Below are 18,313 nucleotides of genomic sequence, written 5' to 3' on the forward strand. Positions count from 1 at the left end.
TTTACTGAAAAAGTTTGCCAACTTGAGACCTAAACTATAGATACATAATAAAATACACTTAGAAGATAAAGCATTTAAGAAATATGTAACTATGAATGTATGTAACAATGCCCATAAACAGAAAAAGTAACCAAGTCTTTCCTTTCAGCTTCTCTTCAAATTGCTGTAACCCCCTGCACCCCCATTTTCTTCTTAGCACTCATGCAGTAATACAAAGAATCACAATTTAAAATGCAGCCAAATACATCAGAAAACCAGTTAGTGACACAAGAAGTGAAAAAGAATGAGGATAGTTCACAGTTGTAATAAAGTGATCATTGAATAAACTACAACACAGAACCATATAATTTTAGAACAAAACAGAACCTTAAAAATCATCTAGTCAGCTCTCACATTTTAGAGATGACAAAATGGGAGACCTAGAACTGGTAAGTGACTTGCCCAAGATCACATGCCTAATTTTCCTATAGTTCTATAGCTAGAACTATAATCCAGGTCTATTGTTAGGTCAATAGAGATAGGTCAGTATTTTATCAAGTATACCAACTGAAAATGATAGGTCAGTATTACAATATATATACTTTTTATTTTAACAAATTTGGAAGTTGGAAAAATAGGACACCTCTCACATATCTACAGAAATAAATCCTTTTATTTTTATAACATTCCTTTTCTTTTTAAGATGCATACAGTACTTATAGCCCAAGAATTCTGAGAAAAGCCTATAGAAGACCTGGCACTATTTTTGAGAATTACACAACTGGGCAGCAAAATAACACCTTTATAAATGTCAGGACATATAGAAATAAAATTTAGTGTTTTCACACAAAAATAGGGAAGTTACATTCAACACGTTTTCTTAAACGTGCATTTAAAATGTTTAAGTGTTTTCTAAAACTTTGGTCACCATGCTTCATTATAACTTGTTAAATTTCACAATTATGTAGATGATTAAACCCAAATGGTAAGCAAATATATCACATTAACACAGCAGCAAAAGCAAGCTAATACTGCACAATCATATTAGCAGACTGATTTCAGAAATACATGTTTTTCACAAATAGCACACAAAAGTTAGTTTGTGATAACATAGTTCAATGACTTATTTCACTTCATAAAATAAGGCTGAGTAATGACAGAACATGATTACATAATAAAAAGTATATTTTTAATTACAAATCTAATTGTAGGGCAATGAACTGTGGTTTCTATAGAACAGTGCAAATGAGCAGGACTTTCCTCAAAAATATAACTGGATTCATTCCATGGGCCTTAGATTTCATGAATATTAGGTTATATTAATTATTTTAGGTTTCTCTGTCTGTGATGGGTACAAGTGGTAGGGTTGATACAGAGCAGATGTGTGCCCACTGGCTGCAAATACAAATAGCCATTGACTTAATTTACCAGATGAGTAGTGCAGGCACTGAAAATGTAACTTGAAAAAGTTCCATTTGTCATCATGTAAACAATTTTGTTCATCATACTATATTTCATCAAAGATTCATAATTCATTTCATATTGTCATATCGAGCAATTCTTCTAAACTCTTTTTGATATGTGGTGGTTGAGATGCAGCCTGATTTAACAGATTCTGACCCATTTGCGCAAAAAGTGCTTTCGATAATTTAGCTGTGGCTGTTCGTATATTTCCTCCAGCTCCAGGCAAAGAGCCACTGTTTGTCATGTTCCCTAAGAGATGCCATAAAACAACCAATACTTTCTGTTCTGTGGCATGGGGCTTCCTTTGATAAAGTTCCGTAACAATATCTGAAACATAAAAATTTAGTAAACAGTCAGGTTTTTAAAAATATAAATTCAATTTTTGCTAATTAAACAGCATATAAAATATACTAAGCTTCTTCTCTATGTCACTTGTCTTAAAATGTCAAGCATTTTAAAGAAGGTAAGGTCAGAAACTTTTCTCCCAAAGATTGGAATCTTCAAGTATTAGAATTCCACATAGGACAACTTAGCTCAGGCAAAATTAGTAAAGATAGGAATTAAACCCCAAATTCATCTCAATGTTTTCCAAAAAACATACATTTTTAACTGACTGATCTTTTATCAAATAAATAATTTGAAACAGTTTTTCATGAGTACCAATTTGATTTTAATGTCTATCTTTAAATGTGACAAGGAAGAAATTCTTACTGGAAAAAAAAAGGATAAACAAAAAAATCTGGGGTAAAAGTCTTAAAAAGTTCTCGTATAGATCATTATGCAATTCATTTCTACATTGTGGGTAATGATATTGAATTTGGTAGCTATCCCAAAAAGAAATTGAACTGCCTATCATTTTTCCTTAGTTAATATTTCTTTAGAAATAGCAATTAAAGAATATTTACCAGCAAGCTTTTCAGTCATATCCTGTTTTGCTTTTCCATTTAAAAACTGAGCTTTTGTGCAAAATGGCTGTAGAAGCAAATAATTGTCTAAACAAAAAGAATAATACAGACACATGTTTAAAGAGTTATGAGTTCTTACTTTTCATTACAAAGCATTAAAAGGAAAAGATACACAAATGAATGCAAATGTGTTAAAAAGATTTTTAAATCTATGTAATCAGTACTTAACATTATCTATAAAACCTTAATAGAATACTATTCTTATAGCAAATAAGAAATAAAATACCTCAAATAAGAGTTTTAAAAGAGCTATCATATGGCATAAAAAAGCAAAAGAATTGCCTATCTCCCAGTCATCTTATTCCAAAAAATAGAATATAAGTTTATTAAAGACAAACAAAATAAAAAAACAGAAAAAAACAACATTTTGGAGGGGATAGTTTTTATTTTTACTGATTTTTTCAGTTTTAATTTTTTTAAGTTTTAATGCTTATTTATTTTTGAGAGAGAGAGACAGAGCACGAGCGGGGGCGGGGGAGCAGGGAGAGAGGGAGACACAGAATCTGAAACAGGCTCCAAAGGCTCTGAGCTGTCAGAACAGAGCCCGACGCGGGACTCGAACTCACAAACTGTGAAATCATGACCTGAGCCGAAGCCGGATGCTCAACCGACTGAGCCACCCAGGAGCCCCATTAATTTTGTAATAATTATAGATCACAGGAAATTGGAGAGACAGTACAAAAAGGTCCTGTGTACTGTTCATCCAAAGGTTACATCTTACATAATTACAGTACATATCAAAACAAAGAATCTGACATTTGTACAATACCTGTGCATAATTCTAATCTACATCATTCACCTTCTTTGTTGATTTTTAAGTAAGCTTTACACCCGGGGCTTGAACTCATGACCCAGAGATCAAGAGTCATATGCTTTAATGACCAAGCCAGTCAGGCATCCCTACGTGTGTATAGTTCTATGTCATTTTATCACATGTGTAGATTTGTGTAATGATCACTGCAATTAGCATATGGAACTATTCTATTACCACAAAGATCTCCGCAGAGCTATCGCTCTATAGTCACATCCAGCCCCTCCTAGCTGCCCGCAAACCCTGATAACCACTAATTTGTTTTCCATCTCTGTAAATGTTACCATTTTGAGGCTATACAAAGATGCCATCCTACAGCATGTGACCTTTTGGGACTGTCCTTTTTCAGTAAGCATAATGCCCTTTTAGATCCATCCAAATTGTTACATGTATCTATAATACTACTTTATTACTAAGTACTATTTTACGGTATAGATGTATCATAAATTTCTTCACTATTAACTCACTGAATTACATTTAGGTTGCCTGAGGTTTTTGACTTTTGTAAATTAAGCTGCTATGAACAAGAGTGTAACTTCTTGGATGGAAGTTTTCATTTCTGTAGAATAAATGCCTAGGAATGTAACTGATGGGTTATATGGTTAAGTGTATGCTTAGTTTTTTTTTTTTTTTCTTTTTTTCAACGTTTTTATTTATTTTTGGGACAGAGAGAGACAGAGCATGAACGGGGGAGGGGCAGAGAGAGAGGGAGACACAGAATCGGAAACAGGCTCCAGGCTCCGAGCCATCAGCCCAGAGCCCGACGCGGGGCTCGAACTCACGGACCGCGAGATCGTGACCTGGCTGAAGTCGGACGCTTAACCGACTGCGCCACCCAGGCGCCCCTTTTTTTTTTTTTTTTTTTTTTTTAAAGAAATTGACAAGCCATTTTCTAGAATGGATACACCATTTTATTTATGTAGCAGAGATCCAGTTTCTCTGAAATCTTGTCAGCATTTGGTATTATCACTCTTTTTAATTTTAGCTGTCCTAATACTTGCTATGACACAAACTGAATGTCTGTGTCTTCCAAAATTCATATATTGAAACCCAATCCCTGTTGTTATGGTATTTGGAGGTGAGGACTTTGGGAGATGATTAGGTCATGAAGGTGGAGCCCTCATAAATAGGATTAGAGCTCTCATAAAAGATGCCCCAGAAAGCTCCACTGGAACCAGGAAGTGGGCCCTCACCAGATACCAAATCTGTTGGTACCTTGATCTTGAACTTTGCAGCCTCCAGGACTGTGAGAAATAAATATTTGTTTTTACACTGTCCAGTCTGTAGGTAGTTTGCTAAAGCAGCCTGAACAGATGAACATATTTGTGTAGTGATCATGGTCTTAACCTGCATTTGTATTTCCCTAACGACTAGTGATGTTAAACATCTTTTTTATGTGTTTATTTGCCATCCATATATCGTCTTCAGTGAAGTGTTCCTTCATGTCCTTTGCCCATTTTCTAATTGGATTGTTTGTTTTAATGTTCAGTTTTGAGAGTTCTTTATGTATTCTGAGTTCTTCCTCAGACATGTGGTTTGCAAATACTTACTCCAAAACTGTAGTTTGTCTCTTTATGTACTTAACCGGTCTTTTGCAGAGCAAATGTTTTTAGATTTGATTAAGTCTAATTTATTGACTTTTATGGATCATGCTTTTAGTATCATGCTAACAACTCTTCACCAAGCCCTCAAGTCCTAAGGATTTTTACCTATGTTATCCTTAAAAGATTTACAGTTAAGTTTTACATTTAAATCTACAATCCATTTTGAGTTAATTTTGCATCAGATGTGAGGTTGAGGTAGGAATAAAAGGACTGAAAAATCAAAAACAAGAGAAAGTCAATTTAATGGGTTAGTGTTAAACTCTAAAAATAATTTAAACTACTGAAAATATCACATTAAATGACAAATATTTAACATCTATGATTTCAACATTATACAAAGTACATCATGTGTAGGACAGAAAGTATGAAAGTAAAGTCAAAATAATTTGAGTGCAAAAGTAAGATTTCTTACCCACATGCTGACTCAGTGCTTGAACAACATTTGTGGCAGCAGCATAGATGCCTGGATTCTTAGAATTCAGATTGTTATCTACTATTGCTGGAATTAGCATGTTGATTATAGGAGATAAGTTGTCTTTAAGCAAAGGAATCATTTTGTGCATTGTTTCTAGAGCCACCAGATTTACTTTACTATTGGAATCATGAAGCCGAGATTTAAAAGCATCAAAGATCTGAAAGTAAATTGGTAAATAATTTAATGTGAAATAATGTTTATAGCTATTTAAATTCTTTTTGGCATTCTGTAGTATTTATCCTATTAATATACTATTTAAACACATACACACAACATCTTATTTAACTTGAACATAGATAATAGGAATGTTATAAAAATGTGGATGTTCTTATAGCAAAATGACAGGTCTTCAAACATCACTCAAACAGACATCCTAATAAATTCAGGTTGTGAAATTTGACTTAGTATGAAGATGACTGATTTACCGTAAATGTGATAAAAATGTTATTTTTTGGAAGGTGTGGTTAGCTTAGCTAACTCTAAGAACTCAAGGAAAGTTTTCATTTTTATCACTATTCATAACAGAATTAGATATGTAACAACCACAGAGATTTGATTTAGTTTCAGTTTGGGTTTCTTATGAGAATTTTATATGCAATTTCAGAGTTAAATTTTTACTACCTTTTAACCTGATTAGTTTAACAATTATTCCTTGCTCTTTAGAATTCTTAACTTTCATAAGTTTAAGATATAAAAAGTGAATGATAAGCAAAATCTTTAGTCACATTAGGTGAGTGAAGAGCTATTCTATGAGGCTGATATACATATACACATCTCTCATAAAAATATGAAAGTTAATATATAAATAAAAATTTTCATGGTGAGAACAGTCTTCCCAAGAGATTTATTTTTACTCAACAGATATCAGAAAATGCAACTTTCTGGTGCCCATCGCATGATAATATGGTACCTTTCTTCTGAAAATTAAGAGACAACATTACTGGAATTAAGAGTAGTTAATGGTATGCTGGCCAAGTTTAATGCACATAATACAAATTTAACATGGGATTTTATTAATAAATCACTAATGGAATTAACTGAATTAACTCTGAAGAAGCATAAATCATCTATGCTCTGGTACCACTAACATTTATTACTATCTTCTTTTCTATTGCTTGTTGTCTAACATTGGTATATAAATTAGTATATATAAGATTTCTAATCTACATATAAAAATTTTAATATCTACTCTTAAGTAATATCAGAGCACCTAAATGCCCTGGTTTTTAAAATATTTATTGATTCACTTGACATATATGCACTGAGAGCTCTGAGAATACAGAGCTTTCAGGTTCCAAGAGCTCTGAGAATACAGAGCTTTCAAAGAGTTACCATCTAGTGGGAAAATTCAGACAAATTAAGCAGCTGTTTTCTTTTTTTTTTTTTTTTAATTAACTCTTTTTTTTTTTTTCAACGTTTTTTATTTATTTTTGGGACAGAGAGAGACAGAGCATGAACGGGGGAGGGGCAGAGAGAGAGAGAGAGACACAGAATCGGAAACAAGCTCCAGGCTCTGAGCCATCAGCCCAGAGCCCGACGCGGGGCTCGAACTCACGGACCGCGAGATCGTGACCTGGCTGAAGTCGGCCGCTTAACTGACTGCGCCACCCAGGCGCCCCAAGCAGCTGTTTTCTTATATTATTATTTTATTTTCTTATTTCTTCCCAATTACTTTGAATTGTTCTAGAAAGTAATTCATTCTTGTAAGCTTAACATTTTAAAACAATACATATAAAGTACTAAGAGTTAGGGCAATTTTTTATACTAATGAGCTATTAGCTACCTATTGAAAATGAAAATTAATTTTGACAGTTCATTACCTTCACAATGTTCCCAACAACAAGCTCTTGATTGTTTTCAGTATCTGACAAAAGCTGCTTAATCCCATTAATACGATCACGGAAGTCTTTTGCATTTAATAAACCTGTTATGACTTTAATGTATTCAGCACTTTCTAAGGAATTGCGGGGAACTGATTTTCTGGTGATGTCACGAATTTCAGTTACTTCTCTAAAGTCAAAGAAAGGTAAATTTAATTTCATTCTTAATATCCTATGAGAAACATAAACATAATATATCTTATTACATATATATTTCTCAAAATTTCACAAACTGATCTGATAGCCACAAGGCTAAAGGGGGTCCCTGAGATCTCCCCCGACTTTGGTGATTTTCTAGGAGGACTCACAGGATTCAACATGTAGTTTTACTCACAGCTATGATTTATTACAGCAAAAGGATACAAAACAAAATAAACAAAGGGAAAAAGCGTAGGGGTCAAAGTCTGGAAAAAAACAGCTATAAGCTTCCAGGGGTCCATTCCCAGTGAAGTAACATAGGACAAATTTAATTACTCCAGCAACAACCTGTGACAACACATGTGAAATGCTGTCTACCAATGAACCTTATTAGAGACTCCAATGCTCAGGGTGTTTATTGAGAGTTGGTCATGGTTGGTCCTCTGCCTAGGATATACTAAAATTCCAGGCTCCCAGAAGGAAAGCAGGTCTTCAGCATAAACCATATTGTTTGCTCAAATAATTTTGGTATAGTAAACTACTCTTCATCAGTTAAGGAACAGTGGCAATCCTCCTGAAATCCTAGTTCCTAGATGCCAACCAAGGGCTAACCTTGTAAGTAGGACTTTCCAAAAATAGTAGTCTCAGGCCTGCTATGTTAACTCAAAATAACCATGTGAACTTGTGTGGGAGAACTAGAATCTTGACAGGATTTATTATTTCAATTACTATTACTAGCATAATTTTTTTATTCCAATAAAGGGGTGACTCAATATGGCAGATATATGATCCCTTTGAAAGAAATTAAGTCATGCAAATTGATAAGTCTTACAGACAATAGTAACAGTTGCCAGTTACCATTTCTGACTACCAGTATTAAAAATGATGCTAACGTTATCTTAAGAGCACTGGTTAATGAATGACTCAGAATCATCTTAAAAGTAGACACAGGATGGTGATCTAGAATGCAGATCTTAGATGTATTCATCCATTATTTTTAATTTATTTAAATAAATCAATCTGAGATTAATTTGTAAAATGATTAATTCTATACAATGAGAAAAAACAGAGGATTAAATTTATATTTAAACTAAGAAGTATATGATACATAAAAGGTGAAAAAATGAAGAGTAAAACAAAAGAACACCACAAGAAGTCATCTAATTACTGATACTTGTGTTTAAAGATGACTTTTTTACTGTTCAAAACAAAATGGATTTGATAGTAGAATAGCATTGAATATACCTTAGGGGGAAAGATACAGTAAGAGTGAAATGGAGAAACTCACTAGGTATATATTAACATCAATACAATTTATAAAAAAAGAGAATGCATTAAAATGATCATAGAACACAGATGCAAAGAACTTCAACAACGAAATACTAGCAACTGAAGCAGCAATACATTAAAAGGATCATACACAATGACCAAGTGGCATTTATTCCAGGGATGCAAAAAATGGCTCAACATCTCCAGGTCAATTAATGTGATACACCATATTAACAAAATTGAGAATAAAAATTGTATCATCCTCTCAATAGATAAAGAAAAAGCATCTGACAAAATTCAATAGCCATTCAACAAACTGGATTTAGATGGAAGATACCTGAACATAATAAGACACATATGATGAGCCCAAAGCTAAGATCATACTCAATGATGAAAAGCTGAAATGTTTTCCTCTGAGAACAAGAACAAGATAAGGATACCCTCTTTCGCCACTCTTATTCAATGCAGTACTGGATGTCTTAGCCACAGCAATTATGAAGAAAAAGAAAAAAAAGTCTCCAAGTAAGAAAGAAAGAGGTAAAACTGCCTCTATTCACAGATGATATACAGTTGGCCCTTAAACAACATGGGTTTGCACTCTGCAGGTCCACTTACATGTGGATTAAAAAAAAATTTTTTTTTAATGTTTATTTATTTTTGAGACACAGAGAGAGCACAAGCGGAGTAGGACCAGAGAGACAGGGAGACACAGAATCTGAAGCAGGCTCCAGGCTCTGAGCTGTCAGCACAGAGCCCGACACAGGGCTCAAACTCATGAACTGCAAGACCATGACCTGAGCCAAAGTTGGATGCTTATTCAACTGAGCCACCACGTACCCCACATGTGGATATTTTTTTAAGTTTATTTATTTATTTTGAGAGAAAGTATGAGGGAAGGAGAGGCAGAGAGAGAGGGAGAGAGGTAAAGAATCCCAAACATACTCTGCACTGTCAGTGCAGAGCCCAAGGCAGGGCTCAAACTCAAACTGTGAGATCATGACCTGAGCTGAAGCTAGATGCTCAATGGACTGAGCCACCCAGGCACCCCTACATGTGAAGTTTTCATAGTACAGTACTGTAAATGTATTTTCTCTTCCTTATGATTTTTTTAACATTTAATTTCTCTAGTTTACTTTACTATAAGGATACAGCATTTAAAACATACAATATACAAAATATGTGTTAATCAACTGCTTATATTATGTTTATCAAGTAAGGCTTCTGGTCAACAGTAGGTAGTTAACTTTTTGGGGAGTCAAATGCTGTTTGTAGATTTTCAGCTGCATGAGGGTCAATGCCCCTAACCCCTGCATTGTCTAAGGGTCAACTTTATATAGAAAATCCTAAATAATCCACCAAAAAAACTCAGAAACTAATGAACAAATTCAGTAAAGTTTCAGGATATAAAATCAATATATAAAAATCAGTGGCATTTCTACACACTAACAAAAAACTATCAGAACAAGAAATTAAAAAACAATTTCATTTACAAATGCATGAAAAATAATAAAATACCTAGTAATGAATTTAGCCAAGGTAAAAGATTTCTACTCTATAAGCCCTTGATAAAAGAAACTGAAGAAGATATAAATAAGTGGAAGATATTTCATGCTCATGTACTGAATTAATATTGTTAAAATGTCCTTACTACCCAAAGCAATCTACAGACTGAATGCAATCCCCATAGAAATTCCAACAGCATTTTTCACAGAAATAGAACAATCTTGAAATTTTTATAGAACCACAAAAAACCTAGAATAGCCAAAGCAATTCTAAGAACAAGGCCGAAGGCATCATACTTTCTCATTCAAAACAGCAGGGTATTAGCATAGAAACAAACACATGTATAAATGGAACAGAATAAAGAGACCAGAAATAAACCCAGAGGTTAATTAACCCACCAATTAATTTATGATAAAGGAGCTAAGAACATACAACGGGGCAAGAATAATCTCCTCAATAAATACTGCCAGAAAAACCAAACAGCCAGCCATATGCAAAAAGAGTGAAACTGGACCTCTATCTTACTCCATACACAAAAATCAACTCAAAATGGATTAAAGACTTAAATATAAGACCACAAAACTCATAGAAGAAAACATACATGGTAAGCTCATTGGCACTGGTCTCAGCAGTAATTTTTTGGATTTGACAACAAAAGCAAATATAAGCACGTAGGACCATATCAAAGTTAAAGCTTCTGCACAGAAGAAACCATCAACAAAAATGAAAAGACAGCCTACAAAATGGGAGAAAACATTTGCATATCATATATCTGAAGAGAAAGAGGTTAATACCCAAAAAATATAAAGACCTCACACAACTTAATAGCAAAACAACAACAAAAAACAAAACCAAAAACCTAGAAAACAAACACCTACAAACAAACAAACAAAACAAATATGGGCAGAGGAACTGAATAGACATTGTTTCCAAAGAAGCCATACAAATGGCCAACAAGTCCATGAAAAAGGTGTTCAACATCATTAATCATCAGGGAAATACAAATCAAACCATCATGAGATATTGTCTCATGCTTGTAAGAATGGCTATTATTAAAAAGACAAGCAATAACAAGTGTTGGTGAGGATGTGGAGAAAAAGGAAAAAGGAAGTATACAGCAATACAGGTCTATCTCAAGAAGCAAGAAAAATCTCAAATGAAACAACCTAACCTTACACCTAAAGCAGCTAGAAAAAACAACAACAAAACCTAAAGCCAGCAAAAGAAGGGAAATAATAAAGATTAGAGCACAAATAAACGATATAGAAACAAACAACAACAACAAAAAACCAAAATAGTGGAACAGATCAATAAAAGTAAGAGCTGGATCTTTGAAAGAATAAAATTGATAACCCCTTAGCCAGACTTCTAAAAAAGAAAAGAGAATGAACCCAAATAATTAAAACCACAAATGAGAGGGGAAAAATAAAAACTAACTACACAGAAATAGAAATAATTATGAGAATGTTATGAAAAATTATATGCCAAAAATTATATGGACAACTTGGAAGAAATGGATGAATTCCTAGAAACATATAAATTACCAAAACTGAAACAGAAAATTTGAGCAGACCGATATCCAGCAAAGAAACTGAATCAATAATAAAAAATCTCCAAAGATACAAAAGCCCAGGGACAAATGGCATCACAGGTGAATTCTACCAAACATTTAAAGAAGAGTTAATACCTATTCTTCTCAAACTATTCCAAAAAACAGAAAAGGAAGGAAAACTTCCAGATTCATTCTCTCAGGCCAGGATTACCCTGATTCCAAAACCAGAGAAACAACTTCACTAAAAATGAGAACTACAGGCCAATATCCCTGATGAACATGGATGCAAAAATTCTCAACAAAATACCAACAAACCCATCAAACAGTACATTAAAAGAATCATTCACGATGATTAACTGGGATTTATTCTTGGGCTCCAAGGGTGGTTCAATATTCGCAAATCAATCAACATGATACACCACATTTTTAAAAGAAAGGATAAGAACTATATGATCTTTTCAATAGATGCAGAAAAGGCATTTGACAAAGTACATTATCTATTCATGATAAAAATCCTCAAGAAAGTGGGGATAGAGGGAATATACCTCAACATAATAAAGGCCATACACAAAAAAAACCACAGCTAAAATCATCCTCAATGGGGAAAAACTGAGAGCTTTTCCTCTACAGTCAGAAACAAGACAAGGATGTCCACTCTCACCACTGTTATTTAACATAGTCCTGGAAGCCCTAGCCATAGCAATCAGACAACACAAAGAAATAAAAGGCATCTGAATTCGCAAGAAAGAAGTTGAACTTTCACTATTTGCAAATGACATGATACTCTATGTAGAAAACCCAAAAGACTCCACCAAAATATTACTAGAACTGAAACATGAATTCAGTAAAGTCATAAGGTACAAAAACAATGTATAAAAATCTGTTGCATTCTTTTACACCAATAAGGAAGCAGCAGAAAGAGAAATCAAAGAATCCATCCCATTTACAACTGCACCAAAAATGATAAGATACCTAGGAATAAACTTAACCAAAGAGGTAAAAGATCTATACTCTGAAAACTATAAAAACACTGATGAAAGAAATAGAAAGGATGCCTAGGTGGCTCAGTCAGTTGAGTGCCTGACTCTTGATTTCAGGTCACATCATGATCTCAAGGTGGGATTGAGCCCCAAGTCGGGCTCTGTGCTGAGCATGGATGGAGCCTGCTTAAGAATCTCTCTCTCTCTCTCTCAATCTCTCTCTCTCTCTCTCTCTCTCTCTCTCTCTCTCTCTCTCTCCCTCTCTCCCTCTCTCCCTCTCCCTCTCCCTCTCTCCCTCCCTTCCTCAGTCCCTCTCCCTGGTTTGCACTCTCTCTCTCTCATTTTCTCTCTCTCAAAAAAAAAAAAAATTGAAGACGGCATAAAGAAAAGCATTCCACACTAATGGATTGAAAGAACAAATACTGTTAAAATGTTTGTACTAACCAAAGCAATCTACACATTTAATGCAATCTCAATCAAAATACCAACAGCATCTTTCACAAAGCGAGAAGAAACAATCTTAACATTTGTGTGGAACCACAAAAGACTCTGAATAGCCAAAGCAACCTTGAAAAAGAAAAGCAAAGCTGGAGGCATCATAATTCTGGACTTCAAGTTATATTACAAAGCTGTAATGATTAAGACAGTATGGGACTGGCACAAAAATAGACACATAAATCAATGGAACACATAGAAAATCCAGAAATAAACTCACAACTATATAGTTGATTAATCTTCAACAAAGCAGGAAAGAATATCCAATGGAAAAAAAAACAGTCTCTTCAACAAATGGTGTTGAGAAAACTGTACAGCAACATGCACAAGAATGAAATTGGACCACTTTCTTACACCATATACAAAAATAATTCAAAATGGATGAAAGACCTAAATGTGAGACAGGAAACCATTAAAATCCTGGGGGAGAATACAGGCAATAACCTCTTTGACATTGGCTGCAGCAACTTGTTACTAGATAGATCTCCTGAGGCAAGGGAAACAAAAACAAAAATAAACTATTGGGAATTCATCAAAATAAAAACCTTCTGCATAGTAAAGGAAACAATCAACAAAATTAAATTATGGAATTAATTATGGAATAAATTATGGAATTAAATTATTAAATTATGGAATAGGAGAAGATATTTGCAAATGACATATCTGATACGTCATATGACACACAAACAGACACATGAAAAGATGCTCAACATCACTGGTCATCAGAGAAATACAAATCAACACTACAATGAGATATCACTTCACACCTGTCAGAGTGGCTAAAATGAACAACACAGGAAAGAACAAGTGTTGGCAAGGCTGCAGAAAAAAGGGAACCCTCTTACACTGCTGGTGGGAATGCAAACTGGTGCAGCCACTCTGGAAAACAGTATGGAAGTTCCTCAAAAAATTAAAAATAGAACTATCCTACAATCCAGCAATTGTACTACTGGTATTTACCCAAAGGATACAAAAATACTGATTCAAAGGGGCACATGCACACCAATGTTTATAGCAGCACTATCAATGATAGCCAAATTATGGAAAGAGTCCAAATGTCTATCTACTGATGAATGGATAAAGAAGAGGTAGTGTGGATGTATGTATGTGTTTGTGTATGCATGTGTGTGTATAATATATACATGTATATAGTTATACGTATATAATATACATGTGTATATAATATGTATATATTATACATACATACATACACACGCACACACACACACAATGGAATGTTACTCAGCCATCAGGAGAATAAAATCTTGCCATTTGCAATGATGTGGATGGAGCCAGTGTATTATGCTAAGCAAAATGAGTCCGTCATTGAAAGACAAATACCATATGATTTCACTCATATGTGGAATTTGAGAAACAAAAGAGCACAGAGGAAGGGAAAAAAAAGAGGCCAACCAGGAAACAGTCTCTTAACTATAGAGAACAATCTGATGGTTACTGGAGGGGATTTGGGTGGGGGAATGGGTTAAATGGGTGATGGGTATTAAGGACAGCACTTGTGATGAGTACTGGGGTGTTGTATGTGAGTGATGAATCACTAAATTCTACACATGAAACTAATATTACACTGTATGATAACTAGAATTTAAGTAAAAATTTGGATGAAAAAAAGGGCAGGAAAAGTGGAAAAAAGAAACAAAACCAGGATAGATTGAAAAATAATGTAAAAAAAAATATCAACATGATAGGCTTAAACCCAACCATATGAATAATTATACCAAATAGAAATGGTCAAATACTCTAATTAAAGGGGAGAGATTGTTAGATAAAAAAGCAAGATTTAATCAGATATATAAATATATATTAAATATAACATATATATTTTTACAAAAAACATACTTTAAAAAGACATACTAAGAAACACAAGTCAAAACTATAACGTGGTAAAGAATAATTATTCTGACATTGTAAAGTTATAAAGAAGACTTTATTTAAGACTTTGGAATAGGGGTCATGACTACTGCAATAGAGGAGATAGTCAGAAGGTGTTCAATTCTGAATGTAGTAAAGACAGCTGGAATTTATAGCCAACAAGCAGACTTAGAGGATTCATGGATAAAAAGCCTGTGTAAAGTATAGCTAAAGAAAAAGTCTTTGTCATATGAGATACCAGTTTATACCCACTTGGAGAATAACACATATTGATGAGGAGGTGTTAAAACTGGAACCATCTTATACAGCTGGTAAGAAACACATTTCTAAATAGCCCATGTATTAAAGAAGAAACCACAAGGTATTATCCAGCATTACTCCCATAACAAAACCAAAGACATCCTAAGACAAGAAAACTACAGATCCCATGACTATAGACAAAAAATACCCACCTAATTTTAGCAAACCAACACCAGTGATATATTAAAAATATAACACTTCATGATCAAGTGCTACTAATCCAAGCAATACAAGTTATCTTTTTTCAACATTTGGAAATCAATGACTGTAAACCATTCATATTAATAGAATAAAGGAAAAATACATGATTATCCTAATAGACATTGAGAAATCACTTGACAAAATTCAATAACCATTCACGATAAAAACTCAAACTAGAAAGAGGAAGGACCTTTAACCTGATAAAAGACTTTTATGAATCTATAGCTAACATCATACTTAGTGGGAAAATACCAAATGTTTTGTGCCTAAGATTAGGAATAAGGTAAGATGTTTGTTCTTAATATTTGTATGCAACATCATATTCAATATTCTAGTCATTGCAATTCAGACAGGAAAGAAAAAGAAATTAGAAACATACAGTTTAGAGAAGAGGAAATAATACTAGTTGATCCTGGGCAATCTTGTGATGGCAAAAAATAAAGAAATGTAAAATGTGCCATGTTAACAAAGCACAGCAGCCAACCTGAGGGAGATCTTAAAGTTGCAACAATTTGAAAAAGTGAGTAATGAATAGTTTTTATAGATATAGATAGATTATAACCCATAAAATAAAATAAAAATCCATCCATCTACAATAATATAAATATTTGAGTAAGTGAATACATGGAGGAAAAGTAGCAGTTTTCTTCATGCAAAAATTCAACTAATAAATGTAGAAGAATAAGGTAAATAAAAGATCACCATTAGACATAAATAAATAAATTAATAAATCCCACAATAATTGCTGCAGGCAAGATCCATCAATGGTTGCTAAGATTTGTAAACTACAGTATGATGAGAAACAGGAGATTTATATAGTCTCAAAGTATTCCAAAATATCTATTATTTATAAGGGGGAAAATAGTAATTTTGCAGTGACGAAACCCAAGAGAAACCACCTTATCAGAGGATCAAGGTTAACACAGTCAGTAAGAAGGCACAGCAACATCATGCACCGCATGAAATGATGCACTGAGAAGGGTACAACTTGACTTTTGAGGTATTTTTTGTCAAAAAATGCATAACCTCAAATCTAACTGTGAAAAATGATCAGATAATACCCAATTAAGAGACATCTACAAAATAAGTAACTGACCAGAAAGGGCTTGGTACACAGTATATTCTCAATTAATATTTAAAAAGCTACTTTTTGTTGGTTGCAAAAAAAGTTTTTGACCAAAATGTCTGACCCAGGATTTTATGTGATTGTATCTTTTTTTTTTTTTAAATATTCAATGACACTTTTTTAAAGTTTTATTTATTTTTGAGAGAGAGAGAGTGAAAGAGAGAGAGCACTCGCATACACACAAGTTGGGTAAGGGCAGAGAGCGAGAAGACAAAGAATCCCAAGCAGGCTCTGGACTGTGAGCGCAGAGCCCGACACAGGGTTCAAACTCATGAACCTGGAGATCATGACCTGAACTGAAGTCAAGTCAGATGCTTAACCGACTGAGCCACCCAGGTACCCCTGTGATTATACCTTAATGTGAAAAAAACAGCAGATTCTGATTCCATAGGCTTGGGAAGATTACAAAATTTGGATTTCTTTTTTTTCTTTTTTTTAAGATTCAAATTTCTAGTAAGTTCTTAGGGGATGCCAACGGGGCTGTTTTATGGACTGTACTTAGAATAGCAAGGTCCCAAAAGCATGTATTTTCACATGGATTTTAATTTTTTAACAAAATGTATATTTTAGTTTATGAAATATTTCAAAAATATACAAATCTAGAAAATATGAAAGATACTTATATATCTACCATGTAGTTTTAAAAATAATGTTTAAAATATATTTTAAAATATGCCAGAGATCATACTTTCAAAAGAAAAAAAATTTTAAGTTATATAATCAATCTATTACATGTTACATAATGTAAACAGGTTCCACAATAGCATATGTAATTATATTCATAAAAATTTTAAGAGGATTCTTCTGCCTGGTGGTGATTGGTTAAATTGTTCTTATAATGTCTGGATTTTCTAAAGTTTTTTTTTTCTTTAATCATAATTATGTATTATTTTCATAATCAAGGGGAAAAAGTAAAGGCTATAAATTAATACAAAATCAATTAGAGTTGTCCAACACAGGCCTAATATTGACAAGTTCAACAGCACTTTATTAAACCACATTAATGCTTTAATACTGTTTAGTGCATATAAAAGAAAGCTGCTGTGAATATGCAATTCCCTTATTAAATTTAATTACCTCACACTTTCTAAGTTCTTACTTTCAACTTTTAAAACTCCATTCAGTTTTGACAAATATCCCTGGAATAGTTCATAAAAATATCCAAATGAGACTACTATCACTAGGGAGTAATTTCTCCAATGATGTGAACTATCAAATGAGCCTACCTTTCAGCTGAATTGAAAGCATCTCTAGAAACAAAGGATGACCGTGTATTTCCAACAGTACCAGTATGAGATCGTCTTCCTTTTGCTGAAGGAGTATCTAGTGGTATCTCTCCCAAACCCTTTAAGTAATATAAAGAAAGGCAGTGTAAAATAAAAGTCTTTTTTAAAAATTTTAAAAAATGTTTATTTATTTTTGAGAGAGAGAAACAGTGTGAGTAGGGAGGGGCAGAGGGACAGCGAGGTATAGAATCCGAAGGAGGCTCCAGGTTCTGAGTTGTCAGCACAGAGCCTGACACGGGGCTTGAACCCACGAACCGGGAGATTAAGACCTGAGCTGAAGTTGGACACTTAACCAACTGAGCCACCCAGACGCCCCTAAAAATTTCAAAACTAGTAAAGTGAAATAATTTATACAATGCAATTTTCAGAGAACCCATTATTGATCTTTGTAATTG

The 18,313-nt window shown here is 33.7% G+C and overlaps 1 protein-coding gene across 1 annotated transcript in view; it reads right to left on the reverse strand.

Moving 5' to 3' along the window:
* Positions 1–634: 634 nt before the first annotated feature.
* Positions 635–18,313, reverse strand: part of TOGARAM1 (TOG array regulator of axonemal microtubules 1) — a 73,414-nt gene continuing 55,735 nt past the window's right edge. Inside the window, 5 exon segments of the mRNA XM_086709844.1 lie at positions 635–1,770; positions 2,349–2,435; positions 5,236–5,455; positions 7,119–7,308; positions 17,859–17,977. Of these exon segments, the coding sequence (XP_086565970.1) occupies positions 1,517–1,770; positions 2,349–2,435; positions 5,236–5,455; positions 7,119–7,308; positions 17,859–17,977 (870 nt within the window). The 3' untranslated portion in view covers positions 635–1,516.

The sequence above is a fragment of the Puma concolor genome, chromosome B3 (assembly GCF_028749965.1).
Source record: "Puma concolor isolate L17-30 chromosome B3, mPumCon1.1.hap2, whole genome shotgun sequence".
Classification (NCBI taxonomy): Eukaryota; Metazoa; Chordata; class Mammalia; order Carnivora; family Felidae; genus Puma; species Puma concolor.